Raw genomic sequence first — 25,832 nt, 5'->3', positions numbered from 1 at the left:
TGCCGCGACGAGTGTATGTATGCCTGCACACACGGGATCGCGACAGCATGAAGTTATGCTGCTCGGCTTGGTCCCCGTAGCCTGTTTGTTCCCTGCGGTTTGAGTGACCCGATGGCCGTTGCCGTACCCACTGTCGCACCATCGCGTGACAGTTTGTGGTTGTGCCGAGGCTTCTACCACAGAAACATGTCAAAGTATCTTGCCCGACGAAGAGTATGAACCGAAAACTCGCAAAGACGTAGTTGCATGTCTATAGCCTATAAACAAAGAACCGCCCGCGCGCATGGTTCCATTCGCTCGTATTCCAAAACAACGTCCCAGATGTGTGTGTGTATACCTGTACCCCGAAACGCCAAAACAAGACCAAGAAAAGCGTTCAAAATACATCATCTATCGTTCAGAGCGACACCTTCGCGCCAATCCCCCTCCCCTCGTATTTCACTTCTTGTATCCAATTCCCCACCCTCAACGTGACGTCCGCCACGGCATCCAGCTTCAGCGAGCCTCCGAGGGCATCCTTAAGCTTCTCGAAGCCAACGCTGCTCGTGGACCACTTGACGGGCAGCCGCGGGGTCTGCGACAGGCCAGGCGGGGCGTCAAAGGGCTCGTCGTGGAGTATTTGGCCTACCGGTTCGGTGTGGTTATAAAAGGCCGTTGCGTTGATGTACTCTATGTGTACCGTGTTGTGGTGCAGGGGCGAAGCGAGTGTGAATGCCGCGGTCGATGACAGGATGTGAAACGTCGCGTCGCGGATGAAGCCATGGCTGTCGTCACTGTCGTCGTCGTCGTCCCCAGGGAGCTTGACGCGAGGAGTGTTGAGCGTAATGTTAATCTTTGACAATGCCTCGCCAATGATGGGCATTGTCGGGATGGTGCCGCGATGGGTTCTGATCTCTAGAGTCGTATTCTTCCCAGAGAGGTATTCGGACAGCAGCTGACGGCTGACTTCCTGTCCGCGGCTGCCGCTAAAAGCCATGGGATCCCACGTCGCGGTGACGGCTATGTCTGCGTTGTCCCCGAGCTGAAAGTCCACGTCCCTTGCAATTGCCTCTCCAATCATAAATCCGTGCTTCATAACATGAACGTTGATATAAGGTACTGTAGCCGTGTAAGGTGTAGGGTTTGTCAAGTTGATCTTTGCTTGCAAACTGACACCGGTTGCTGATGTGTTCATAATTCGTAGGTCGCTGACGTGCGGGTCCAGAGCCGAGACGGTATCCCCGGGAATGTCTGCAGGTGCCATTATTAGCAATCGACTCTGCAGCAGCATGTGGGAGACCCGCCAAGAAAACAAGCTTGAGCGGACCGGAGGAAGTCGGCATGGCCTCCACATGCGGACATACAGGACTACCAGATCGAGGACGGACGTTTTACTGGGACTTTCCCCTGCGCAGGGACGCCTTTCAGGACCAGTTTGCCAAGCACCGTCGCGACCTTGACATCGACGGACGACTTGACGTCAAGGATAATGTCCTCGTCCCCAAACAGAAGCTTCTGCATCAGATCTCCAAAGATGTCGCCGTCTGTGATGTCGATGGGTGCATCGGTGATGTGGGACGTGATGGTGATGAGATCTTCGTCATTGCCGGAGCCAGGAGTGACACTCGAGTTGGCCTTTTGCCATTCATCGAGGTTCAGCTCGCCGAATTTCTGGTCCTCGTAGATGAGATCGCCGTTTGCCCTCAGGCTGTCAACTTCGATGTTGATGTTCAGCTCTGCCGGGAGGGCGGCCAAAACCTGGACCGTGCCCGACACACGGGGCTTGCCGTTCGGGTCGTTGGGGTCCGCAAAGGGGCTGGGCATCTTGAAATCAACATCCGTGAGGGAGAAATTGCGAATGAAATTGTCGAAGTTGCGGCCCGGGAACTCGACTGGGACAGTGATGCTCTCCAAGAACTCTCCGACCCACTTTGGGAGGTCAGACTGCTCCGACGCCTTGCCACGCACGAATACCCGAGCGTCTTCCCCATGCAGGTAGTGCTTCATGAAGTTGTCCAGCGGGGAGAGCTCCGTGTCAGGGCAAGCTCGCGTCAGGGTCTCCGGCAGTTCGCGAATGACGCCCTCGGCCTCTGCCGTAACGTCCGACTTTGGCCTAACCTGGATGATGCTGGTGATTGCTGAAGCAACCTTGATGTTAGGCTCTGAAGGGTTGCAGTTGGGGACAAGAACTTCAAAGGCCAGCGACGGAACATCGAGGCCCACAGGGTAGTCGTTGTGTGCCGTGATGGAAACATTGGCACCGACACCCATGCGTCCCCCGTCGCCGAGGGGGACGTCGTGGAACACCAGGTTTTGAATTTTATACTCGGGGATAGAGGGAATCTCCTTGGCTGCGAGAGCGTTAGCTAGAGTACATATGAGGAGGGCTTTTATCTATCTAATTGTCTTCTGTCCAAAATACAACGCTGCAAAGGTGCGGTAGAGAGATTGACCTTCAAAAACCATTGTTTCCACCACGTCGTGAGTGCCTAGAGGCAAGATGCCAGACTTGAGGCTCAGCGAGGCAGCGCCATTCACTTTGAGTTGGTCAAGCTTGCCATCAAGCCACTCGTTGACAATCTTTCGCATGAGTTCGGCGTCCCCAGGCGTGACATCGGCCACGAAGTCCAGTTGGTTGTTGTGGCCATCCACGAGATCAAGCGAGAGAGGCGGCACAATGGCAGAGCCGAGGAGAGCGTTGTCGTAGTTCGGGAGACGCACGTAGAGCCGCGTCTCCTCCGTGCCGAGATGCCTCATGATTCCAGTGGCAAGTCTACCAATTCGGCGGGCATTGTCGTCGGTCACGCGGGCCCCATCCAGGCGGAAGTTGGCCTGAATACGGGCCCGCACACCATCAGCCGTCAGAGACTCGAGCGACAAGCTTGTAGGCTCCAGGACCGCAGCGGTTTCGGCGTATTGCTTGACAGCAGGGGGAACGATGAATCCGAGAACGATGATGACAACAACTGATGCTGCGAGGACCAGGATGGCGATGAGCGATGGCCACCTCCACTTGCGCTTGGTGCTGTGGTGGTCCTTGACTGGGTCTGACGACGAGTTGCGGCGCTGGTTGGTATCGCCATCGTGCTCCGATTCATGGTGGTTGGAGAGAAGAGGCGAGGACTCGTTCGGGGCTTGCTCCTCGTGCTGCCGCGCGAGGAGTGGCGATCGTTCAGTGTCAGACATCGTGGCGTCGGGCGGGCGTCGCCGGGTGCCTGCTCGAGCCGACTCCCGACCCCGGCGTCGTGAACAGAAGGGGGTGAGCGAATGAAGCAGCGAGCGAGGATGCGAAAAAAAAAATCCCAGCTGCCTATCGATGGAGTTTGATGGCGGAGGGATGGCCGGAAGATAGAGCGATGGGAGCGGCGATGATGACGACGATGAGGATGATGCAGGTGTAAGAGGCGCCCGCGACGGTCACGCTCCCGGTCCAGACTCCCAGACCCTGGGCGGTCGCTGATTCAGTCGGTCATCATCAGTCCCGCCGCGGTCGGGGAAGGGCCCCGCAGCGGCACTCAAATTTGAGCGCTGGTTGGTTGGCGGACAGGCATAGAAGGCTAGTCCACAAGAGGTATAGCGCACGCAGCTTCCCGTCAGAACCTCAACGGGGGCCCAACTGGAGCTCAACGGGTGGAATGGGAGGCAGATCCAGCTGTAGGGGTGCTGCATGACTCCCCATTAGTGACCGCTTCAGTGGGCCTGGACGGCATCGCAGCCACTGAGTGCGCTGGTGTGCCTGCTGTGCGACTCCATCCTCCCGGGCTGGGGTCCTTTGCCCCGTGCCGGAACGTGCGCCGATGAAGGCTGTCTCTGACTCTTCCAACACAGCTGCCACTTTTGAGCCCTCACCGTCGAGAGAACAATACTGTTCCAATCTCATACTCAAGCTCCCCAAGGCCCATCGCCATTGATTCATCCACTGCAGTCCCGCATCACGGCTAGCCATTGAGTTTACACGATTCCATCCCCAGGTCATAGCGACATCGGCATCCGTCGTCCGCCATGACGCCCACAGCTTTTCGAGTCGCGCGAGGCGCCGCAAATACTCTCCAAAAGCGCAGCTACTCGTCACAGACACTGGCGCCCAGGCATCTCATGTCCATCAGCGACCTGCAGCCGAGCGAGTTCTCCAACCTGGTGCGCAATGCAGCGGCGAGGAAACAGGCCGTCAAGGCCGGCCAGGCGCCCGCGTCGCTCACCACATCACTCACCGGCCAGACGGTCGCCATGATGTTCAGCAAGCGCAGCACGCGGACCCGAGTCTCGACTGAGGCCGCTGTAACTATGCTCGGCGGGCATCCCATGTTCTTGGGCAAGGACGATATTCAGCTTGGTGTGAGTAAAGGTCAGCCTTACGATCAGTACCTTGGGCTAACCGTGCTGCGCAGGTCAATGAGTCTCTATATGACACGTCTGTTGTCATTTCCTCAATGACTTCCTGCATGGTCGCTCGAGTCGGCCCTCACTCAGACGTCGCTACGCTGGCCAAGCACTCCAGCGTGCCCGTCATCAACGCGCTCTCTGACGATTTTCACCCCCTCCAGACCATTGCCGACTTTCTCACCATCCACGAGGCGTTCCCGTCGTCCAAGGGATCTGATTCCGGTCTCGGCCTGAACGGCCTGAAGGTCGCCTGGGTTGGAGACTCGAACAATGTGCTCTTCGATCTTGCCATTGGATGCGTCAAGATGGGTGTGGACATCTCCGTCGCTTCTCCGACAGGCTACGGCATTCCGGATGCCATGAAGCAGCTCATCCTGTCCGCCGCTAAAGGCGTTTCATCGCCTGGAAAGCTGCTGGAAACTACGGTGCCCGAGGAAGCCATCAAGGATGCCGATGTACTGGTGACCGATACGTGGATCTCGATGGGCCAGGAGAGCGAGAAGAAGAAGCGACTCGACGCGTTTGCCGGGTACCAGATCACCAACGACTTGGCTAAGCGAGGCGGTGCCAAGGAAGGGTGGAAGTTCATGCACTGCCTGCCGCGACATCCTGAAGAAGTTGCGGATGAGGTCTTTTACAGCCCGAGGTCGCTGGTTTTCCCTGAAGCAGAGAACCGGCTTTGGGCTGCAGTTTGTGAGTCTAATCATCCTTGACCGTATGTTCTCCTTACTGATTACTTTTTGAATAGCTGCCCTCGAGGGTTTCGTTGTAAACAAAGGGCAACTTTAGGGGATGTGAGCGCCAGTCAATTCCATTCTTGGCAGAAGGGATACGTCAAAGCAAGGAGAAATGGAGTGTAAAAGTGATAGCATCAGCAGCCAATTGATTCAAATTTACATTTCAACTATCAAATCCGCTTCTCGCCAGACGCCAACGGCCGAGGCAGCCCCAGTTGTGAACCGTCGTGTGACTTAACCGGGGGGCAGCTGGCTGATATCGACAACCTCATCGGCCTCCTTGACCAGGGGCTCCTCGCTGGGGCCGTGAAGGGGCGATCGGGGCAGGGCCATCAAGCCAGTGCGAGCCGACTCGAGGATGCCGAAGGGAGCCACAAGCTTCAGGAAAGAGTCGATCCTCGACTGCTTGGCAGACCTAGCGGATCGTTAGCACCAGTCACCAGGCAGGTTCATAAAGCGTTAGACTTACAGTTCCACGATGCAGCTGATGGTGCTAATATCGAGGACCTTGCCGCCGAACTGGTGGGTGAAGTAGGTGATGGTCTTCAAGTGCTCGTGCTTGTGTCGCAGGGCCTCACTGGCAGCGAGCTTGCTGGGGTGGAAGTCTTGGGCGGTCTCCTCCAGGGAGCGCGTCTGTCGCTCAATGCCTTCCGGGGACTCGGGCTCGCCAGCCGTCATCTCGCGGTGGTGGGCCAGGAGCTCCTCGAAGTACTCGGGTCCGAGAATGTTGATCTTGGCAAGAAGCAGCTCGCGCTGGACGAGGGCAGCATTGCTGTAGTCCAGCACAGCCCAGACAGGCACGAGGTCCTCGAGCTGGCGTCGCGCTTGCTCGACAACTCCATCCTGACCCGTCAGGACAATCGTCATGCGGGACAGGTCCTCGACCTCGGTGTTGCAGACGACGAGCGAGTCGATGTTGAAGCCGCGGGCGGCGAGAATCCCGGACAGGCGGGACAGCACACCGGGCTCGTTCTGGACGAGGCAGTTGAGAATGTGTCGCTTGGGCGGGGCCATGGACGGCGTCGGCGTCTCGTAGAGAATGTTGGACACGGCGGCCTGGGCCGACCACGCGGGCGGCGCGTTGGTGACGGGCAAAGGCGCAGAGCGGTTTCGCAGGGCCTTGTAGGCAATGGCCGAGGTCGAGCTGCTGTTGGAGGAGTAGCGGACGGCGCCGAGGGTCGAGCTGCGCGTGGCAGCAAGCCGACGGAGCGGCGCGCTGCAGGACCGGAGCGAGGCCATCTTGCGATCAATCGAGGAGACGGGTACCCTCTCTGACCAAACGGGATGCTTCGCGATGCCAGTCGATGAAGGCTCGCTGTCAATGGCTTGGAGGTCGTGAGTCAAGGACGACGGGCAGGACGCCAAAAACTTAGTGGACCTGGGGCTCCGAATTATCGGAGGCGAGTTGTTGGCTGACGAGTGACCACACACACACGGACCGCCCTCGGCCCGCAAGGCACCAGACGGACAGTGTCAAGTAGCACCGCCATGTCTCTTCACACGGCCCATTCCGCCGTTGCTGTTCAGTCGGCCACGATTCGGAGCCTTGATCTCCGTATACGATTAAATATTATTTGGAGCCTCAGGCCTTGCCTACATCAATTTTCTTAAATGCCGAGTTCTTGTCCTGCTTTTTTTTTGGCCCTGAATCATGGATAGCTTACGTGGGCGGGCGGGCGTCGTGTCAATCTCCAGGTCCGTGATCGGACAGGGTGAGCCTAGGCAAGCCGTCCCCTAATAATGTAAGTGCACAGTGCCCACCGCAAAGCGACCTGCTGTATCATGCACCTTCGATGGGATTTGAGCAGATAGCATTGCATGTTGCAGGCAACGAAAAGTGAAAAGTAGATGAGGGAGATGTTGGGCGAATGACACCGCCAAATTAAAGGCGCTTTATCAGATAGAATACTCAACCTATTTAGAGGTGTTCTTCAGGAGTCAGTACTTTCAGAAGACAGCCCAGAGCCTTGAACTTGGGGAGCGGTCAAAACACAGTCCCGTGCGCGATGAATTACAGCGGAGCGGGCAGATAGGCAGTTCTTTGTATTCTGCTAATTTTTGATGGGAAAGAAACCGCAACTGGTGTCAGTACCCAAGCTCCGGGAAGACGGGTACCGGACGATCAGACGACTTCGCGACGACCTACCGCGTACCTGGGTCGCATGCCAGCGCAGCAACCCCGTACCCCAGGCTTTGCGTCCATCTCCCGACGCGGAAGGACAAGCTTGCGAGAAGCCGCTTCTATTATTGGTGTTGGCGTTGTCCGTGGAAGCGCGGCAAAGCCCGTACCCGCTGCGAGGCGGCTGATCATCTGCCGCAGAAGCTCCCTGGAGCAGCAACGACAGCAGCAAAGGCAGCGGCGATAACAACAGCCTTGACAGTAGCAACAAGGATCCAGCCGACCACGCGCGGTGACTGTTCGGACCGGGATCTCTGCGGACGGACGGCGCACGTCCCACGGCGTTTGCATCAGAGTACTCCAGGCCGTTGAGGCACCGCGAGGGAGGTAGTATAAAGCCGCTGAGCTGCACGAATCCAATCTTTTGTGGGTGCTTCACAGTTCGTATCACATTGGCTTGACGCGCACGATTGCGGCGCAATCGCTTCGTCGAGGTTGGAAGTTGCATGTTAAATGCCAACGACAGGGTCGGCTTCTCTCGAGTGACCCCGGCGCTGGCTTGAAGAGCCCCACAGCCGCTCGGTACCCACCTGTTCTCAGGTCACTGACCACCAGACCCCAGCACGCTAGCCACGCGGGCTGTTTGCAGGCAGCACCTCGCCAGCTATAATTTTCTGGCCTCTCCAACATCTCCTGGGCTCGAAAACACCAAATCTTGGCTCCGGCACCACAGCCCTCCCGTGCGACTACACGTCTGCAACGTGCCGCAGGCTTGCAGCTGCCCTGTGCCTTTGCTGCCGGCGTTTGGCCCCGTGCCGTGTGCCAGTTGTCATTGTTCGAACAGCCGTTACACAGGAAGAGCAACACGGGACACCAGGGCACCTCTCGTCAGCCACCAACCTCACCGACGGCCGCCATCATGAGCGACGCAGACCGGCCCGCCCCCAAGCGGTCGCGCTTCGATCAGATGGAGCCTGAGCCTAAGAGGCCCTCTCGATTTGATCGTCGCTCCCGCTCGCCACCAGCTCGCCGCACCCCCGACGCGCGAGACCGCAGTCCGCTGCCCCGCGACGCCTCAGCCGAGGCCAAGAAATCGCCGTCCGTTGATCCCGCTGCTGCTGCAGGTAAGTTTGCCTTGAGCACCCATGGGTAGACTCCCCTGGACTGCCCCTACAGCGCCGTATTCCTTGGCGTGCTGACTGATGAATTCGTAGCTGCCGCGGCCGCCCGGATCAACGCCCAACTCCAGGCCCGCAAAGGCATCCAACACGTCGACGTCCCGCCCATCCAGAAGCCCGACAACCAGTCGCCTACGCCCCCGGTCTCTGCCACGGCTTCAGCTCCTCCCAGCAGCGCGGGTGCTCACCGCAAGATCGACGGCGAGATGTATGTGTCGGACGGCGACTACATCAAGGACATTGAAGTCAACGACTTGCGCAACCGCTACACGCTCACCAAGGGCGCCACTCAGAAAATGGTAAATATTGCTCTTAAAACATGTTCACTGATGCTTCAGTTCGGCCCCCCGGCGGGCATCTGTCGCAACTGACGTGCCGCTGATCCCATGCTCGCGCGCCATCACGCTCGTATGCAAACCCCTTTTCTCTGCCTCTACTGACACCCTCCCTCCATTAGATCAAGGACGAAACCGGCGCTGGTATGTATCGATTCTTTGGTGAGACTCTCGTACGAGTTGAGCTCTGACCTTGTCCCCAAGACGTGACAACGCGTGGCAGCTACTACCCCAACAAGAGCATGGCTACCCCAACGGTGCGTTTGCCGGCCGTAACCCCCGCGGCGCGTATCATGACTGACTGTTTTAGAACCCTCCTCTGTACCTCCACGTCACCAGTCGCACCAAGGAAGGCTTGGAGGCTGCTGTGGCCAAGATCGACGAGCTTATCCAGCAAGAGTTACCTCAGCTGGTAGACGAGCGCCGCTTCAGACGGCGCGACCAGGAGCAGCAGCCGCAAGTTGAGCGTGACGAATATGGCCGTGTAAGCCCTCACAATCCTGGCGTGAACGGCGGTGGCGCCCGCCTCGTACTTGTTGCTAACGCACAAGCCTGAACAGCGCAAGTGGCCAGAGGAGAAGATCACTGTTGGCCTTGAGTCACTCCCTGGCTTCAACATCCGTGCCCAGATCGTTGGCGCCGGCGGCGCTTATGTGAAGCATATCCAGTCTGAAACAGGCTGTCGGGTTCAGATCAAAGGACGTGGCTCTGGATATCTCGAGAATGCTACGGGCCGCGAGAGTGAAGAGGACATGTTCCTTCATGTGACGTATGCTTGAGTCAACACCTACAGCAGACTTGCTAGCCGCTAACATATCTCAGTGGACCCGATGCCCAGATGGTCGAGAAGGGTAAGGAGCTCTGCGAGGACCTGATAACATCTGTCCGTGAGCAGTACGAAGCCCACAAGTCTCGTCCACCGCGCGAGCGAGGCGGCTACGGCGGCGATCGTTACGGTGGAGGTGATCACTACCGTGGCGGAGGCAGGTCGCAAGAGCATTCCTCGTATTCGTACGGCCGACAAGGCTCCGAGCATGCGGCCCCTCCTGGATCGTCTCCTGCCGCTCCTGGCACAGCCAGCACCGCAAGCGCGGCCGATTGGTCGCAGTACTCTCAGTACTATGCGAATGGCGCGGACCCCTATGCTGCTTACGGAGGCTACCAGAAGTAAGCATCAGAGCCCTGCAGAGCCAGAGAAACAGCAGACTAACGACGGACAGCTATCTTGCATGGTACTACTACTATCAACAGCAGGCACAGGGCCAACCTGGCACGGACTCTGCTGCGGCTCCTCCGCCGCCGCCCAGTGAATCGGCTCCGCCGCCCCCTCCGCCTTCGGATGCCGCTCCGCCGCCTCCCCCGGGAAGCAACCCTCCGCCGCCGCCGCCTCCTGGCGGCAGTGGCTATAATGCTGTACGTTGATGACTCTGTCCGGAAGGAAAGTCGAACAGCCTGTTGACATGTCCCACTACAGGTTCCCCCTCCGCCCGGCTTGTAAAGGTGAGAGACGGGGCAAGCAATTTGGTTGGTGAGACTGGGCTACTATGTTGCTGTCGGGTGGGCTCTAGGCCCCGAGACTGACCAAAGGATAGGGACGCAGCCAACTGTTTCGTTGGGTGGAAAGAGACTGATTCTGGGTTGGTAACGGCGCACTCTGCTAATGCTAGTACATTGACCTCGCAGTGCTGCTGACGGGAGCTATAAGCTGATTCCATTCAGACAAGTGAAAGACCCAAAAGGCCGTCGAGTTGAATACGAGGCGACAGAACAACGGCACCTTGGTGACAATGTGGATTGATTGACCGGGCCGAATACGTTGCACCCTGTGCATTTCCGTTCAGCATCGTGGTGGTGTACAGTCACCTCAACCGAAGACCTGGCCTCGCGCTCGAAGGAACCAAAGCGGCAGCTCCAACTTGAAAGCGGCCCATAAAAGGTATAGACGATGTTTCGTGGCTGAATGTAATGACATGAAGTAGCTTAGCTTGAGCAAAAGGCATAAGCATGTAGAGGTTCTGGTTATGATACTTACAACTGTGACGTATGTGGGGAAGACACGGTCCCTGACGAGCTGCTTATCGATAGAGCTGTGTGTTGCCCCACCCCCTTGCTCCATGTCCGACGCATCCCTGTAGGCACCTGTGAGCTTCCACCTTCAAGCCAGGACGGTCGAGGTGGTCGCCTACCACGTCCGTTTCTCCTGCCTGCCGGCCCGAGCAACCACACCGCCAAAATGAGCCATCAAAGATATCCGTCCCACGATCCCATTAAGGAGCCTCACTCTGTCTCTGTCAAGGTGCTCCGGCAAGTATCCCCAGCCAGTCTTTCGACTAGGCCACGCCTTGCTGACCTCGGAGTCTGGGGTTGCAGCCTCTCACGTCCCTCCCTCGTGTCGCAGTATCCCGTCGAGCCTCCCCTCTCCGTTCCCGGGACGCTCCCGGCCGCGGCACCTGCATCCCTCGCCTACGCCTCGGCTCCGGCCCCGGCCCCAGACACGAACCCCTCGCCCTTTATCCTCAGCCCGATCCTCAACCTCCCCGTGTCCTTCGGCTCCGCCTATGTCGGCGAGACCTTCAGCTGCACGCTCTGCGCAAACAATGACCTGGCCCCCGACGCGGGCAAGCAGATCCGCGATGTGCGCATCGAGGCGGAGATGAAGACGCCGGGCCTGGGAGCGGCGCACAAGCTCGACCTCGGACCCTCGCCGCCTCATGGCGAGGATGGTGCTGCAGCTGCTGCCGCAACGGCAGGTGGCGTCGACCTGGAGCCGGCCGGCACATTGCAGAAGGTGGTCTCGTTTGACCTCAAGGAGGAGGGGAACCACGTGCTCGCCGTGACGGTGAGCTACTACGAAGCGACGGAGACGAGCGGCCGGACCCGCACGTTTAGGAAGCTTTACCAGTTCATCTGCAAGGCGTCGCTCATCGTGCGCACAAAGGTCGGCGCGCTGCCGCCGCCGCAGCAGCACAAGCTGGGCGGGCACGGCAGCGGCAACCCGAGGTGGGTGCTCGAGGCGCAGCTCGAGAACTGCAGCGAGGACGTGGTGCAGCTGGAGAAGGTGGCCATGGAGCTCGAGGATGGGTTCCGGTACAAGGATTGTAACTGGGAGTCAAGCGGCAGCGAGAAGCCCGTGCTGCAGCCGGGCGAGGTGGAGCAGGTGTGCTTCCTGGTCGAGCAGGTGGACAAGGCGACGGGCGGCGACGACGACAGCACGGGGGATGAGGAGCAACCGCGGCCTCGCGGAGCCGATGGCAGAGTCACATTCGGCGTGCTGGGCATCGGCTGGAGAGGTGAGATGGGCAACAGGGGCTTCCTCTCGACGGGCAGACTCGGGGCGCGGGTCTCGGCACGATGAGGGGGCCAAGAGACATCACCCAAGACTCTGGGCCGCTATCTCGCGCCATCTGATGGCGGCTCGGGAGACGCCTGAGCGTGGGGAACCGCACTCCGGCGCAAGGGGGGAAAGGACGAGGCCAAGCCCAAGGACACCAACGCAGTGCTCTCTGGCAAGTCTGTCCTATGCCACGGGCACGCCGTCGATATGGTCACGCCCATTACCACAGCCGGAGGCGGGCATAAGTGCGTGTCCGCGCCTCACCTGACACGGCAGGGCGCCTTTCCGGGTCCCAAGCGGGCAATAGCTGCTTCATGGGGTCGCCTCCGGCATCCGGTCCAGCCCGGCCCGGTGCTGCCCTTGCGTGGAGCCAGGCACGGACAGCGAGCGGGCTCACGCACGCACGTACGCACGATGAAAACAGGGCTGGAGTCGTGGCAAAGTGTGGGGGGGCACGTAGATGGCCACTACCTAACTTAGTAGCAGGACTTGGCAAGCTTGGTTGAGCGCACTTTGCACTGCGTAGACGGTCCATCATCCTTGATCCATCAGATGCTTGCAAAGCTGAGAAAGCAACAGCTGGAGTCGTGGCCGCCTTTTAGCAGTGGATAGCATGGAGGGCCGCACAGACACTATGCTCAGCATTGAGACTGTCCGTAGGTGCGCTTGCAAGGCTTGGAATGGTACAAAAGCGCACAGAGCTATCGAGTGCCCGGCTAGTTCCTACTACTTGCTTCTGCTTCTCCAACCCCGTACGCGTGCGAAATATTCCGAGCTACATGCATCGGCGTGCATACATGCATGATACAGCGGAGGAGTGGAGGTGGGCGGCAAGGCAAGGCAAGGCAAGGCAAGGCAATGCAGAGGGCCCGCGCGCCGGCACTCGGCGGGCGGCAGAAGCAGCCGCGATAACGGGATCAAGGCATCAATTAATTAAGTGGGCACCGCCGTCAGTACTATGTACTGTACGAGCACTGCATCGCACTTGTAGGCGGTGGCAGGCTGGCAGGCAAAGCAAGCTGAGGCCATGCGCTGCATCCCTGGGGCTGCACTCATGCAGCGAGGTCTTGGGTGGTGCAACCCGGGTCTCAAGCCGAAGAACCAACGTCCCCCCCCGCGCCGGCGTCGGGGACAAAACAAGGACAAAGGTTCAGGCACTCGGGCAAAGAGACTTGGTACCTTAGTCCATACAGCACGGTATATAAGGCGGTGCTATGACTTCTATAGCTGATGGTATATACGTAGCAGTGCCATGTTTTCAGAGGCGGTGGGTAGGACGACGTTGGCACGCACGCATGCACGCATGCACGGCGGCCCAGTTTGCTGGAACCCCCCCGCGGCCGTCCTTCCGCCGCCCGTTGATGGCCGGGCGGGCCACCCCTCAACGGCTCGCATGGTTGCACCATCCGGACTTCGAAACATGGACAATTTTTTTGAGTTTGGCCGCACCGGGCGAAGAGACGGGGCCCAGGAGGAGGAGTGCAAGTGCAAGGAGAATCAGGAGCGTTTCCCCCCTTTGGGCTGGCCACTCCGTAGCTACGGCCGGTTGACTTTTTCTCCCCTCTTAAACCTTGCTGGCGGCGACCGCGGCGGCGGACACCGTTCTTGACCGTCCACGGACCAGTCGAGTCCCTCCGCGACCCGTCCGACGCTATGACGACGGTGGTGGAGGCTCAGGCCGGCTCTGGCGTCTCGGCGGGTTGGGACGGAGCACCTAGGTGAGTAGTAATCATGGGGGTTTGCCTTGGTGGGCATCTTGGCTGCTCAACGCATCTTCGGGCGCCTTCGCGGGGCCGCCGTGCAAACGGGTGCCAGAACCGAGCCAAGTGCTACAGCCCGACTGCGGAGTACTTTGTACGGGGCGCAGTGTTCGTGTCTGATCCGCGACCGACTTTCCAGGCCAAAGAAAGCGGTGGGCCGCCAGGACCGGGAATCTGAAGCCGATCACAGCATCGGGGTAGGGAGCCGAGCCCTGTTCCCTTTCTCCCTCTTAAACATGGAATCACGATCTGTCGTCTGTGCTGTGCGTCAGCGGAACTGGCCCACTGCTGTGCCCTTGCATGTGGCGTTATCGTCGTCGTTTTGCCTCGTCGGAACACAGCAGCTGGAATCCGCCGAGTGCAGCAGTTTCCACGCGGCGTGCATGGCCGAGCTTCGCTAGGAAGCGTGTTGCCGACCTTCACCTCCATCCGTGGCACTGTTCCTGCATGCCATGCACCCGCCCATTCGCCTGTGCCTGGGCTCTTCGTATCCTGCGGCAGCCGGGGCCCCTCGATGGCCCAGGCTAGCTGCAGTGAGTATTGGTGGCCCGTCAGTTGTGGTGAATCTTCGCATGCTGCAAGCCCCTGATCGGCCACAGGGGAGGCGCGGCATTGTACAGGGGTCAAGGTGCCAGGCCGTAACCTCGAGCCTTGCAGCACCACGAAGGAAGAGGCAGGTGACAGCTGTCCTGGACCTCAGAAAACCCACGCAGCACATGCCTCGACGTGGTTGCAGACCATCATCGCATTGCCAGCGAGGCCGCTCCTGTGAAAGAATGGTTGCGGGTGGAAGTTACCCTTGCCGCATGTGAAGGAGAATGCTGGCCGGTCCATGACCCTAATAGTGCGCTTCCTCAAGCGGCTGGCTGCGTCCACGTCGTGCCGGGGCTTTTGCATGATTGTTGGACCATCTCACAAGAAGCCCAGGCAGAGTACGGAGTAGAGCAGAGCAATTGATGCCATTCTTGCTCGAGACATCCGGGATGCTGCAGTGCAGCCCGGCCTGACCAAACTCCCCAGCAGTCGCTGCCGTCCTCCCCGACACTCAGGAGACATTTGGGTTATCGGCGACAGCTGGCCCCCGCCTGAATGACGTCTTTCCAGGGGAAATGCTAGGCGACAACTGCCCCCTTGTTCAAGAATCTCCGTTTTGGTCAACATTGGACGGCGACGGCGTACAGAGTGGACAGTGGTGGAGGCGGGACAGGGTCGCTGGCCGGCTGGAAGGTTTCGGCGTGGCAGGGACTGTGCATTAGCAGAGATGCCAGGAGCTGCCTCGCCCCTCCGCATCCACCACCTGGTGGCCCGTTGTCGTCGTCGAACGTGGATGTGGATGACTGAATGACGGCGGCGAGAGCTGGACTGGACAGAAGGGGTCCTGCGAGGGTCCGGTTGGAGGGTCCTCTTGTGCCAAATCCGTGTTCTGGACTGCCTACTTTGTCGTTTGCCAGGACCTCACCCTGTCCCGCTCATGAACCCTGGCCTTGCCTCACCTCGCCTCGTCGTCCCTCGTGCTCCTGTTGCCATCTCCCGTGCGGATAATATCTCGAGGCAGGCAAGGAGACTCCCGGCGACACGGGAGGCGATGTCCCGGGCCTGAGTGGGGGGCTCGCAGCAAGCGGGGTGAATGGGTGAGGACGAGATGGACGGCGTCGGGTTGTGGTGGATGCCAGCCGACAGGAGAGTTCGCCACCTCGGGCGCTTCCACGCGCTGGACGTTGGTGCCGGTGGTGGTCGCGCTTGTTGCGGTGCCTTTTGGGCGGCCGGGCTAGCATCGCGGCTCGCCCACGTCGGTCGAGGTGCTGGTGGAACGGGGTGGGTGGGTGAGTCGATGAGTGGACAGACGGATGGATCCATGGCGAGATGGCGGCAGCCATGGATGGCGGGTGCGCTGGCGCACGGCGGCGGCGGCGGCGACGGGAGGAGCCCTTGCCTGCGCACCCCGGGCCACCTAAAACGGATGCATCTCAGGGGGCCCACCCAGGCAGGAGGACCCTACCAAGCCCACCAAGCGCCCCCAAGCAAGCCCCAAGCCCGCCGAGATGGTGGGGACGCGACCGGTTCCATCCATTCAGCCATCTGACGGCTAGAGCCTACCGGGCCTCGCGCTGACCTCACAGCCCAGCCCAACAGCGTGGTGTGCTTAGGCGCACGCTCAACGGGCCTGGGGGTGGTCGGCGCCCGGGTCGCCCCTGGGGGCGTCCCGCCTGAACCTGGGGGCTTGGGGGGCATCTGCGCGACGGAACAGTGGAACACCACCCTCAGCTCTCCGCAGGCCCTGGGACCGCCCGCTTGCCCAGACGCCGGTGCGCTGCTCAACGCCCCGTCTAGTGTGGGTGGTGCCCAGTTGTAGGTTCCAAGTTGTAGGCCCAGTACCGGCTACTGGCCTCAGTACTGTGCTGTGCTCGGCACTGCACTGTAGAATACGGTAGGTAGTCGCTCTGCTGTGTCGGCCACCCAGGACATTCGGCAACATCTTGCAGCAGGCACCCGACCAGACAGGGTTCCGTGGATGCCAGCCCCGGACTGGATGCATGGTGAATGAACCTGGGCTGCAACATGCCACGAGAACCAGGTCGCGACCACCCCCGTCGGCGCCGATCTTCGCAGAGTGGTGGAAGCCTGTGCAAATCCCATCCCCCCCCAGGGGCCAGCGCCAGGGTCCATTTCCCCGCCCGCGGGCAGGCGCAGAACCGTTCAGGTTACCCTGGCCTCCACTGTACGTCCTGTACCAAGTACCTGTGGACACGCGCAACGGGGGGCAGCCACCAGACGCTCGCTGCAAACCTCCTCCCAGGATCCATGAGGTAACTGCCCGAGGTGCTACACCAGCCCACTGTACTTCGTACTTGTGGGAAGCTGCAGCGCCGTGCCTGCTCGTACCTGCGGCGCAATGCACCTTCTTTCCTTTTCTCCCATGCACGGCTGGCCGCTTCACTCTCTGCCTACTACCCTCGACCATTCACTCACGAGGCGCATCGTCGTCCCGATTCTTCTGCCACTTCGCTCCGGCATCTCTCTTCGCCCGCTCGACCGCCGCCTCTGCCACGAACCTGGAAAGCGCGCGTGCGGCGCCCGCGACCCCAACGAGCCCTGCCTACTCCGTAATACTCGCACTCCATTCTCACGCCGCAGCCCACCAACCGCGCCAGACAGCGCCCATCGGGTCCGAACAAACCCCCCTCCCCTCTGGGGCCGCCAGGGTGGGCGATCCTGTCCGCCTCCACCTGTGTTCGCGTCGTCCGTCGCGACCTCGTCTCGTCTCGCGATTTTTTGCCAGCTTACGAGTCCGACTACCTGCGCCGTCTGTCGTCAGCTTCACCAGGGCCGCGGCGAGTCGTTCGGCAGCCGCCCACAGCGCGGACCTTGCTTGACCCGCGTCTGTTGAGGTGAGCACCAGCGCAAATGTCTTACGTTCGTTGGCGTTCTGACGGGTGTCCTAGACAGAACCCTTTTCCGATTCGCTTCCCCCGCGGCACACGGATCCAGGCGGCGACGCACCGAATCGATCAGAGATAGAGGGCAGGAATTTCGCCCGCCACTCCTGACCCCAGGGCTTTCCAAACCTCCAGTGGCCCTGCTCGACCGCGAGCAAACCTGACATGTCATGGAGGCCTCATCAACCCCCTTGGCCGACTACTTCTGGATCGCCGGCGTAGAATCCATACGCTACGACGACCAGCTGCCGCAGCCCGCCTCTCTGCCTGTCGAGTCCACCATTACAGAGGATGGCGAGCCTCAAGAAGTGGCTGCCAATGGGCAACCAAAGACAGCCGCGGCACGTCACTCGCGGCAGAACTCGGCCAACCGCCTCTCTAGAATATCCAGCGACGGGCGCTTCTCTATTCACACGCTGGACGAGACAGACGGCAACACCAGGAGCAACCGCAGCAGTGCCACGATCAAGGCAGTCAAGGTGCCCGGGCCTAACGGCAGCGCAGCAAACGGCGGCGCCACTGAAGGCTTACCGCCTGGGCTGCTCATGGGGGAGTTTGACTTTGACAAGGCCCTGTTCAAGTTCGCTGCCGAGCGGGAGAACTTCTTGGAGGACCTCTCTTTTACCGCAGGCGCAAAGACCCAAGCGCGCCCTCCCATGGTCAATCCCCGAGCCGAACGAATTCGTGCAGAGGAAAGCATCCCCAGCGGCAGAGTCAGCCCCCTGAAGAGCATCAAGGGCAGCATCCGTCGCAAGATAAGTTTTAGGGACATGAACAGCATGCGCAAGCCGCCCAGCTCTGCAAGACCAGGGGCTTCCAGCAGAGCAGGTTCGTCATAAGGAGCCCCCCAACGCCCAAGTCCTTCTCATACTAACAGACATGCCGCAGCGTCGGTTCGCACTGCCAAGAGGCTCAGTAACTACAACTCAGTTATTCCTCCGCCGGAGCCCCTCAACACCGATCCGGACATGCACCCACTCAAGCGCAGGTTTGAGCCGGTACTCCTCGACCGTTACCCGCCGAAGACGGCCACCGATGAGATTCCCAGACGTGGCAAGTTTCCGGACTACGTGCCCATGTTCGCGTTTCCCAACGACATTCAGATCGTCTCGTCAGATGACCGGCCGCGGTCAACGTGGCATGGCTTCACAATGACGTCGGAAGACAACTCGAAGCTCTACGGCATCACGATCATCATCTGGACTGCGTTGACGGCGGACGTTGCCGAGGACGTGGAGACTAAGTGTGAGCAGTGGCGACAGAACCACATGTCCAACGAGGAGCGAGAGCTGGCGGCGAGCCTGGGCATCCGCTTGGCTGGGGAGCGGTCGCACCTCTCCCACCTTCTCTCCAAGCTGCCCACCATCCCGTCCGGATCACCGGCCAGAGACAGGCTGGAGGACGAGATCAGCACCGTGGAGGAGAAGATCTCCTTGATGACTGACATGCTGAGGCCGCTAAGGCACGGCGCAGCATCGAAAATTGAGGGCCTCACAGCAGGCGAAAGCGGGCTGTGGGCTCCTCGTGCATACGGCATTCTGGGACGCGATCCTGCCAATATGGGATTCTGGAAAGAGTGGCTCAAGGCCATCCTCGTCCCGATGACTGATGGCAGTGTCCTTAGGGTCCTGCCCAGCTCCCCCAAGATCGGACGATGGCAGCCCTTGGAGCGTTACGTTGTCAACATGTGTACCGAGGCGTTCACTCCGCTGGGGTCCAAGACGCAGGTCGAGCTCGGCGTGAGGGACCTGAGGATGTATTCGCGGAGAGAAGCTAGCAACGAGCTTCCCGGATCCCGGACCATCGACCTCTACGCCCTCTTCAGATGTCTCTCACTCGAAAACGTCGTCGCCCTTTTCGAGTACGCCATGTCTGAATCCCGCATCATCTTCCTTTCATCCCACACAAGCATGCTACACCTAGCTTGCCATGCTCTGGCCAGCCTTCTCTACCCTTTCAAGTGGGCCAGCATCTTCATTCCCGTCTTGCCGGCGCGTCTCATCTCGGCCTTGGAGGCTCCCTGCCCCTATATCGTCGGTGTTGAGCGCCGATATGAGCGGATAGATCTACCAGACGATGACTACGTCCTTGTCGACCTGGATAGGGACACGATTGACGCTACGTCGCAGCCACACCGGCTACCGAGGCAACATCGCCGAAAACTCATGTCCCTTCTGCAGGTTGCCGCACCCCACACACTGCGATACGGGGTCACCGTTGGACCGCCTCCATACGCGATCGAATCGTTCCCCTACGATGCATTCTCCTCTGAAAACGGCTCCGTCTTCACCTCGACGCCTCCCCGCACGACGCTGGGCAAATGGGTCACGCAGAACTCATCCAGCTTTGCCGAGCCTGACCCCCCAACCGACATCCATCCACCCGTCTTCAACGCATTTACCGTGTCGTCAGTCGATACTGGCAAAGCGGACAGGCCCGGTACTAGCAAGTCCAGCAGGACGAGCCCGCAATCGTCGGTTTCCCCTGTGTCCGCACACTTCCCACCAATGCCTACGACGCCACTTTCACGAAGCGACTCCGGCTTCGCTCTCACAGCGACCCTTCGCGAGAAGCGGTCGGGTCATTTCGGTGAGGAAAAGGGGCGCCGCAGCTCGTCGTTTGGCCTCGACAAGTTTCATCCGGCCAATCGACCGGCATTGCCTTTCCTGAACGGCCATCAACCCAACGCCTCCATCTCGGGCCTATCCGTCGACACCACATCATCCTTTGGTGCCGGCTATGCGCCGTCTGCCTACGCTCAGTCGACGTTGGCTGCCTCAACCATCATGCCCAACATGCAGATCCAGCCCGTGCAAAACACGGAGACGACGGTCTGGGTCGAAGGCCACTGCTTCAGCCTCGATGCAAGGGACGCGTCATCTTCGTGCACCATTTGCGACGAGAAGCCTGAGGGCGACGGCATGTATCAGTGCAATTCGTGCAAGACCTGGGCCCACGGCAGGTGCTTGGGACAGGTCTCGCTCGTTTGCCCAGAGGCCTTCCACGCCGATCGCGTCAGGGCGGCCTTTGTGCGGTGCATGGCCAGCCTGCTCTACACGTACCGCAAGTACCTTGGCAAGCCTTCCAGGCAGCAGAAAAACAACGGCCAGTTGTACGCCTTCGACATGGATGGCTTCATCAAGAGCTTGCCCTATGATCAGCAAGAGTATACCACCATGCTTCGAGACACGCAAGGTGAGTCGTCGCCCAACAGAGATTTCAACGTGTTGGGCGTTGGTTGGCTAACGGGAATCACACAGGATTCAACGAGTTCATTCATCACCGCGAGATGAAGCCTGCGTCAGAGGCGTCAGTGCGCCTCTTCGATGAAATTATTATGGCCAAAAAGGCCCGTGGTCGAACGGGCCTGTCGTCTGGCCTGTCGCGCCTCTCGACTATCCGAGCGTCTCATGGCGCATCGGCCAACACCTGGGGCCTTGGAGCCTCCTCTCGGACTCCCGCCGGCAAGGCTCCTACGTTCTTGACCGACACATCGGACCACATTTGGCGCACGGCATCAGTGCCCCTGCCCAAAGGCAATTTCCCGGGGGAGTACCGCTCCGTCGTCACCCGCATTCCATCTCGCCTCGACCGCACGCTCATGCGCGAGCCGAGAGCCATTCAGGGCGTTCCGCGCATGGAGCAGCGCGGCGCAAGAGGGCTGGTCCGGAAACAGGTTCCCAGCATGCTCGGGACGACACCACCCACGTGATTCCGAGCTTCACCTCCTCGTTTGCTCACCTGTGGCGATGATCTCCGGCGGGTAGCATCAAGACGACTGGGCCAAGGTGGCTGGACCTAAGTCGCATCATGACACCACTCACAAGACCACACACTTACATATGTACAACACAACACGACCTTTCCACCTCACCGCCATGATCCGCCCCCGGCTTCCTTTCCGACTTGTCCTCACGATTGTGTAAAGGGTTAATGGTTTGGGGAGCGTAAGCGCGCACCATTTTTTTGAGGGATATTCCCCCAGCGGCGGGCCCCTGAAACAAAGCATGTCGGAATGTTGGGAGGGGCCTACGTATGGGATCAGTAATGCCCCCTCCCCTGGTCCGGGGGCATCATCGCAGGCCTCCCGGAGAGCGAGATTGAGAGAGTCGAGACTGGTGGAGGGAGGGACAATGGATAGAGAGAGGGGCTAGAGTCACGAACGGCACATGTACACGCAGATAGCCGGCCGGCTAGTCTCTGGGGATTCGGTTTTCGTTGCGGCATTGCCTACTTCGTACTGCCTCTCCGTTTCGTGCTCTTGTCGGAGACGAAACATGATATATAGAGGCAATTAAGGCGTCCCAGGTGCGAGATCAAATTGCTCGCACCGGAGGAGCGAAAATATGAAGAAGCTATTCAGCTGAGACTAGTCTGCAGTCTGGATTCCAAGTTCACAGCTGACGTGAGTATGTCATGTGAAAAGAGCCATGATCCGCGCCTGCCATAAGTCCTCAACAACATCATTATACTCCATTTCCGGAACAGATACGAAGTATTACGTCAATTGAGTCAAATTGGTATCGTGCTGCGCCTTCTCGGCAGCTACTGTAACGCCATGTCCTAATACACCGTATCCCATGGTCATGGCACCTCGCTTCAGCCTGCCACCCATTACCATGGACTCCATAACGACTCCAACGCCGTGATTGCGCCAGTTGCCCGGCTGTCGGATTAGGCTCGGCCTCCTCTGCCCCTGCCTCGGCCGCGGCCTGAACCCCGGCGCTGGGCCATGTCGGCCTTGAGGGCATCCGCATCCAGAGAGTCCCAGCCAATGTCCTTCAGAATCTGACCAGTGAGGACCTGATAGCCCAAGTGTCCTCGAGGCAGGTACTTGACGCAGTGATTTTCGACGCCGTTGGCGCCCTTGATCTCCTGCAGGCCAGCGACTCCAAAGTGAACATTCGAGGTGCGATAGAGGAACCCCAGCATGTAGTCGTGCTCTGAGTAGACATTGACCAGTCTGCCAGACACAACGCTCTTCAGCGTCAGCCAAACCCGGCTTTCGGACGGCGCTGGAGTTCCGATGAGAACGACCGAGTCAATCAAGCCGAATTGGCGACGTTCGGCCAGCACCATGAGGCAGGTGTAGATCGCTCGTGCTGCAAGGCTGAATCCTATGAGGGAGACCGCTCGCTCCCCTTGGAACTTGTGCCGCACAAGAGCGTCCGCGAGCAAAGCGCCCACCTTCTCGGCCCGGACCATTCCCCAGTTCCATGGGTTGTCAATGATCTTGCTCACTTTGAGAAGAGCGTCCGGCCACGAATTGTCCAGGAGACTGGCAAAGACTGCGGCGCGTTAGTTTTCACTTCAGAAGGCCACCGACATGTTAGGATGCTAAGGAGGCTCTTACGGGATCGCGATCTGATCTCCTTGGTTGCATTTGCCCAAGCTGTGCTCCTGATGACTGTCTCGACCGCGCTTCCGAGGGTTGTGATGGACGCCACATCCCATCTCACCGCGTAGCTCTCTGTTTGATCGCCAAGAAATCGCCAGGGTCTAACAACGTCTTCGACATCTGAAAAACAGCCGCTCATGGCCAAGACCAAACGGAGGCGGCGATCATCTGCCGGGGTTTCCTTCATGTCTCGATATTCCGAGTGGGTAGGGTCGCGCACGCGGAGGAAAGCAAAGTCGAAAACGTCTTTGCAACAGGCCTCCAGCAGCTTGCTAGTGGGCCGAACAGCGTTGATGCCGAATATGTTACCGAGTAAGTGCCCGTAGTCTCCCAAAGGCCCCAGCAGACCGGCGACAGTTGCGACGCTCAGCACCATTCCATCGTTGATGGTTCCGATGCCCGCTGCTTTGAGCGCGGAAGCAATAGTGGAAGTGGGGTTGGGAGAACTAAACCCAACCTTCCACCGCTTGGGTCCTTTCTGTTCTTCGGCCTTCTGGCCAGCTTCGTCTCGTGGAGCATATTCGAGGGCGAGTTTTGCCAAGGCCCGGGAGATTCGAAGCTCTTCGCCATGATAGATGGCCAAGGTAAGGTTGAGAGCCGACGTGAGGTTGAGAAGAAAGACTCGTGCGTTGGCATTATAGTCCTGAAGCGACAGGACGAGCAGGAGTACGACATGCAGAAGAAGCTTTCGCTTTTCCACATGAAGAAGCCAGAGAGTGTTCGGAATCGGTGGGAACATTCCGCACAGTTCGCGGTCCATCTGGTTCACGGGGACACGCGGCGGGCCTTGACCTTGGTTAGCGTCCGCATTGTCGAGGGGAGAAGAGCTTGAGGGGGTCCCAGAAGCATACCAAATGCCAGGGTCAGACCTCCACGACCCGGACCAGCACCACCTCGTGCACCGCGGGCACGGCCACCACCTCGGGAACCACGGCCACCCCGGCCGCGAGCGCCACCGGCGGGCATGGGGGCGGTGGGCTCGATGACGGCAATCTCGCGGACTCTCTGAATGACGACGTTCTGCCACTTGCGAAAGAACAAAAGAGCCTCCTTTCTGAGCTCGCCAAGCTGGGGTGTCATCGCATCTCGCTCCTCCTTTTCAACAATCGGATGCACTTTGTTATACGTCTTGGATCCGTCGCTGCTAGAAACGGCAGAGGACTGTGCAACAGCTCCTTGACTGTCCGTTTCATTGCCTTCATGTCGACGAGAGGCCGCAAGGGACGGCCAGGTGGGATCGTGTTCGCCGTTATCGCGGACGCTGCTCACGCTGGGAGCGTCGAAAATGCTGCTGATGTCGTTGTGCATCTTCTCCGTGATGGCACTGACCAGAGTGACCAAGTCGTTTCTCTCAGCAACAGAAATGACACCGGTCAAGTCGACGGGCCGACGAAAGGGGGCATGGCCGCCACCACGACCTCCTCGACCCATGACTGTGGTTGTCGAGAGATCTCGTCGAGTGTTGCGGTTCGGGGAGTGAACGAAGGCAAGGCGATCGCCAAGCACTGGTTGCAGGTAATGACCGAAGCTTGAGGGACAGTGTTTCGATATGCAGAATGCAGACCTGTGCACGCGAACTGGGTATCAGGTATTAACCAGATAGAGCCCGCTCGCTACGAGGAGAGAAACACGCAGTGGTGGTGGTGGAGAGTGAGAAATGTGCGGGTGAGGGTGAACACACGCGGCAGGGGATGATGGTGAAGAGGTAACGACGCAAACCTGTGCAGCTGGCGAAAGCGAGACCGACTCCATCAGTTCAGCAGAAGAACGAAGGGCGCAGCGCAGCTGGCTCTCGAACAGCCGCCAGGTGCGAAGGAACCGTTTGCGAACAGGCCATGGCAGCCGGGGCTGGCAGGTGGCTGGCAGGTGGCAGTGGGCAGCTGGGCGGGCAGCACCGGTTCGTTGTTCAGCAGTCCCGGGCCAGGCGTGTTTGTGAACAGCAACACGGGGCTGGCTGGGCTCTGCATTCTCGAAGGAAGAAGTTCGGGAGGAGTCCGGAGCGGGCGAGGAGAGGCGGGCACGAGGCGGGCACGATGACAAGCGAGTCGAGTTGACGGAGGGAAGGTGCAGCTGCGTTCGCTGCTCATGCCATTACTGCTGCTTCCGCTGCCGCTGCTGCCGCTGCTCATTCTCGTCCAACGATGGCAGGAGCGACCGACCTAAAGGAAGCGGGCTGTACTCTGTTGCGTCGTGCTGCCCCCTCATGTACTTGGCTGTGCTGCCTGCCTCCCCTTGATCTCTCGTTTGGCAAGCCTCGATTGCCCCTCTTTCACCAACAAAACTTGAGGGCCATCTGATACTCCCGCGTCTTCTATGCATATCGGATACGGCAAGCCATGGTCCACAATCCTTTGCTCCCGCTTTCCGGCCACGTCTCGAACATCCGTTGTGGCCCAAGCAAGTTCTGGTACATGGCCGACCTGCGGATAGCCGCCGACAGGAGGACTCATCCTCCAGTCACCCGGTGATTCAGCAGTACAACGAAACGCGTTTCACCAAACGGGATCAGATCCCGTGATTGCCTGCCAGAATACAGACCCGCGTCGGCAAGGCGGCTGCCAGCTCTAGCAAAATGCCGTCTGCTGCCTATCAACTTGATCGGGCGACGGAGTGAGTGAATCACGCACATCTCTGCCCGCCTGGGCTGAGAGATGCACGAACCCGATGAACCCGCTGGACTGCGTGGGCCACCGGTAGCCCAGTAACGACGCGAGCAGGTTTTCGCTCCAACGGAGAGCTGTCCCTTCTGGATGGCACCACGTATCACGCGGGGAAACAGGCTCGCACATGGGCGGAGCAAATTTGAGAAGCAAGCAGCATGCGGCCGGCGCGTGACTTGGTCCTTCCCGCGAAACCGAGCCCCTTTTCCGTTCAAAATTGCCATGTGTAGTCTGGATCTGCCCCAAAATCGCATTCAAACGGGCAGAAAGGCCAGTCGATGTACGGTGATGGCCACACTGCGACTGGTCAACGGCTACGCATCGTCTCCAAGCTGATGCGGTCCTTTCGATCCCTCAGCGTGCAGTATGCGGCAGACGTCACGAGGAGCCCTGCTTCGCTGGTAATTCGGTTGCTTGGTTGTCCTGCGCAGGTTGAGGCAGCACGCGACATCTTCTCTGCCCGCACTGACGTCTCCTATCAAGGCAAGTTGTACGTCTCCCGTGTACGTGAA

At 59.5% G+C, this 25,832-nt stretch overlaps 7 protein-coding genes across 7 annotated transcripts; 4 read left to right on the top strand and 3 right to left on the bottom strand.

The window, feature by feature from the left end:
- Nucleotides 1-397: 397 nt before the first annotated feature.
- Nucleotides 398-3,165, bottom strand: PLICBS_008425 (uncharacterized protein; the record flags this gene model as incomplete). Its single annotated transcript, XM_018324056.1, has 3 exons — nt 398-1,230; nt 1,368-2,330; nt 2,433-3,165. The coding sequence occupies 3 exons, from the start codon at nt 3,163-3,165 to the stop codon at nt 398-400; spliced, it is 2,529 nt and encodes an 842-aa protein (XP_018177235.1).
- Nucleotides 3,166-3,981: 816 nt separating this feature from the next.
- Nucleotides 3,982-5,151, top strand: PLICBS_008424 (ornithine carbamoyltransferase; the record flags this gene model as incomplete). The annotated part of the gene is made up of 3 exons (XM_018324057.2): nt 3,982-4,314; nt 4,368-5,055; nt 5,111-5,151. 3 exons carry the CDS (start codon nt 3,982-3,984, stop codon nt 5,149-5,151), a joined length of 1,062 nt encoding a protein of 353 aa, XP_018177236.2.
- A 182-nt stretch (nt 5,152-5,333) lies between these two features.
- Nucleotides 5,334-6,338, bottom strand: PLICBS_008423 (acetolactate synthase, regulatory subunit; the record flags this gene model as incomplete). The annotated part of the gene is made up of 2 exons (XM_018324058.1): nt 5,334-5,514; nt 5,569-6,338. 2 exons carry the CDS (start codon nt 6,336-6,338, stop codon nt 5,334-5,336), a joined length of 951 nt encoding a protein of 316 aa, XP_018177237.1.
- A 1,799-nt stretch (nt 6,339-8,137) lies between these two features.
- Nucleotides 8,138-10,229, top strand: PLICBS_008422 (uncharacterized protein; the record flags this gene model as incomplete). Its single annotated transcript, XM_018324059.1, has 9 exons — nt 8,138-8,342; nt 8,433-8,695; nt 8,854-8,875; nt 8,936-8,988; nt 9,042-9,215; nt 9,292-9,500; nt 9,554-9,898; nt 9,952-10,144; nt 10,206-10,229. 9 exons carry the CDS (start codon nt 8,138-8,140, stop codon nt 10,227-10,229), a joined length of 1,488 nt encoding a protein of 495 aa, XP_018177238.1.
- Nucleotides 10,230-10,964: 735 nt separating this feature from the next.
- On the top strand, nt 10,965-12,086 carry PLICBS_008421 (uncharacterized protein; the record flags this gene model as incomplete). Its single annotated transcript, XM_018324060.1, has 1 exon — nt 10,965-12,086. The coding sequence occupies one exon, from the start codon at nt 10,965-10,967 to the stop codon at nt 12,084-12,086; it is 1,122 nt and encodes a 373-aa protein (XP_018177239.1).
- A 5,346-nt stretch (nt 12,087-17,432) lies between these two features.
- On the top strand, nt 17,433-20,974 carry PLICBS_008420 (uncharacterized protein; the record flags this gene model as incomplete). Its single annotated transcript, XM_018324062.1, has 3 exons — nt 17,433-18,090; nt 18,151-20,457; nt 20,523-20,974. 3 exons carry the CDS (start codon nt 17,433-17,435, stop codon nt 20,972-20,974), a joined length of 3,417 nt encoding a protein of 1,138 aa, XP_018177241.1.
- Nucleotides 20,975-21,936: 962 nt separating this feature from the next.
- Nucleotides 21,937-24,091, bottom strand: PLICBS_008419 (uncharacterized protein; the record flags this gene model as incomplete). Its single annotated transcript, XM_018324063.2, has 3 exons — nt 21,937-22,550; nt 22,616-23,446; nt 23,512-24,091. The coding sequence occupies 3 exons, from the start codon at nt 24,089-24,091 to the stop codon at nt 21,937-21,939; spliced, it is 2,025 nt and encodes a 674-aa protein (XP_018177242.2).
- Between the last annotated feature and the right edge of the window lie 1,741 nt (nt 24,092-25,832).

This window comes from Purpureocillium lilacinum, assembly GCF_023168085.1.
Source record: "Purpureocillium lilacinum CBS 284.36 DNA, scaffold_6, whole genome shotgun sequence".
In the NCBI taxonomy this organism is placed as follows: domain Eukaryota; kingdom Fungi; phylum Ascomycota; class Sordariomycetes; order Hypocreales; family Ophiocordycipitaceae; genus Purpureocillium; species Purpureocillium lilacinum.
This window is presented reverse-complemented; position numbering and strand designations above follow the sequence as displayed.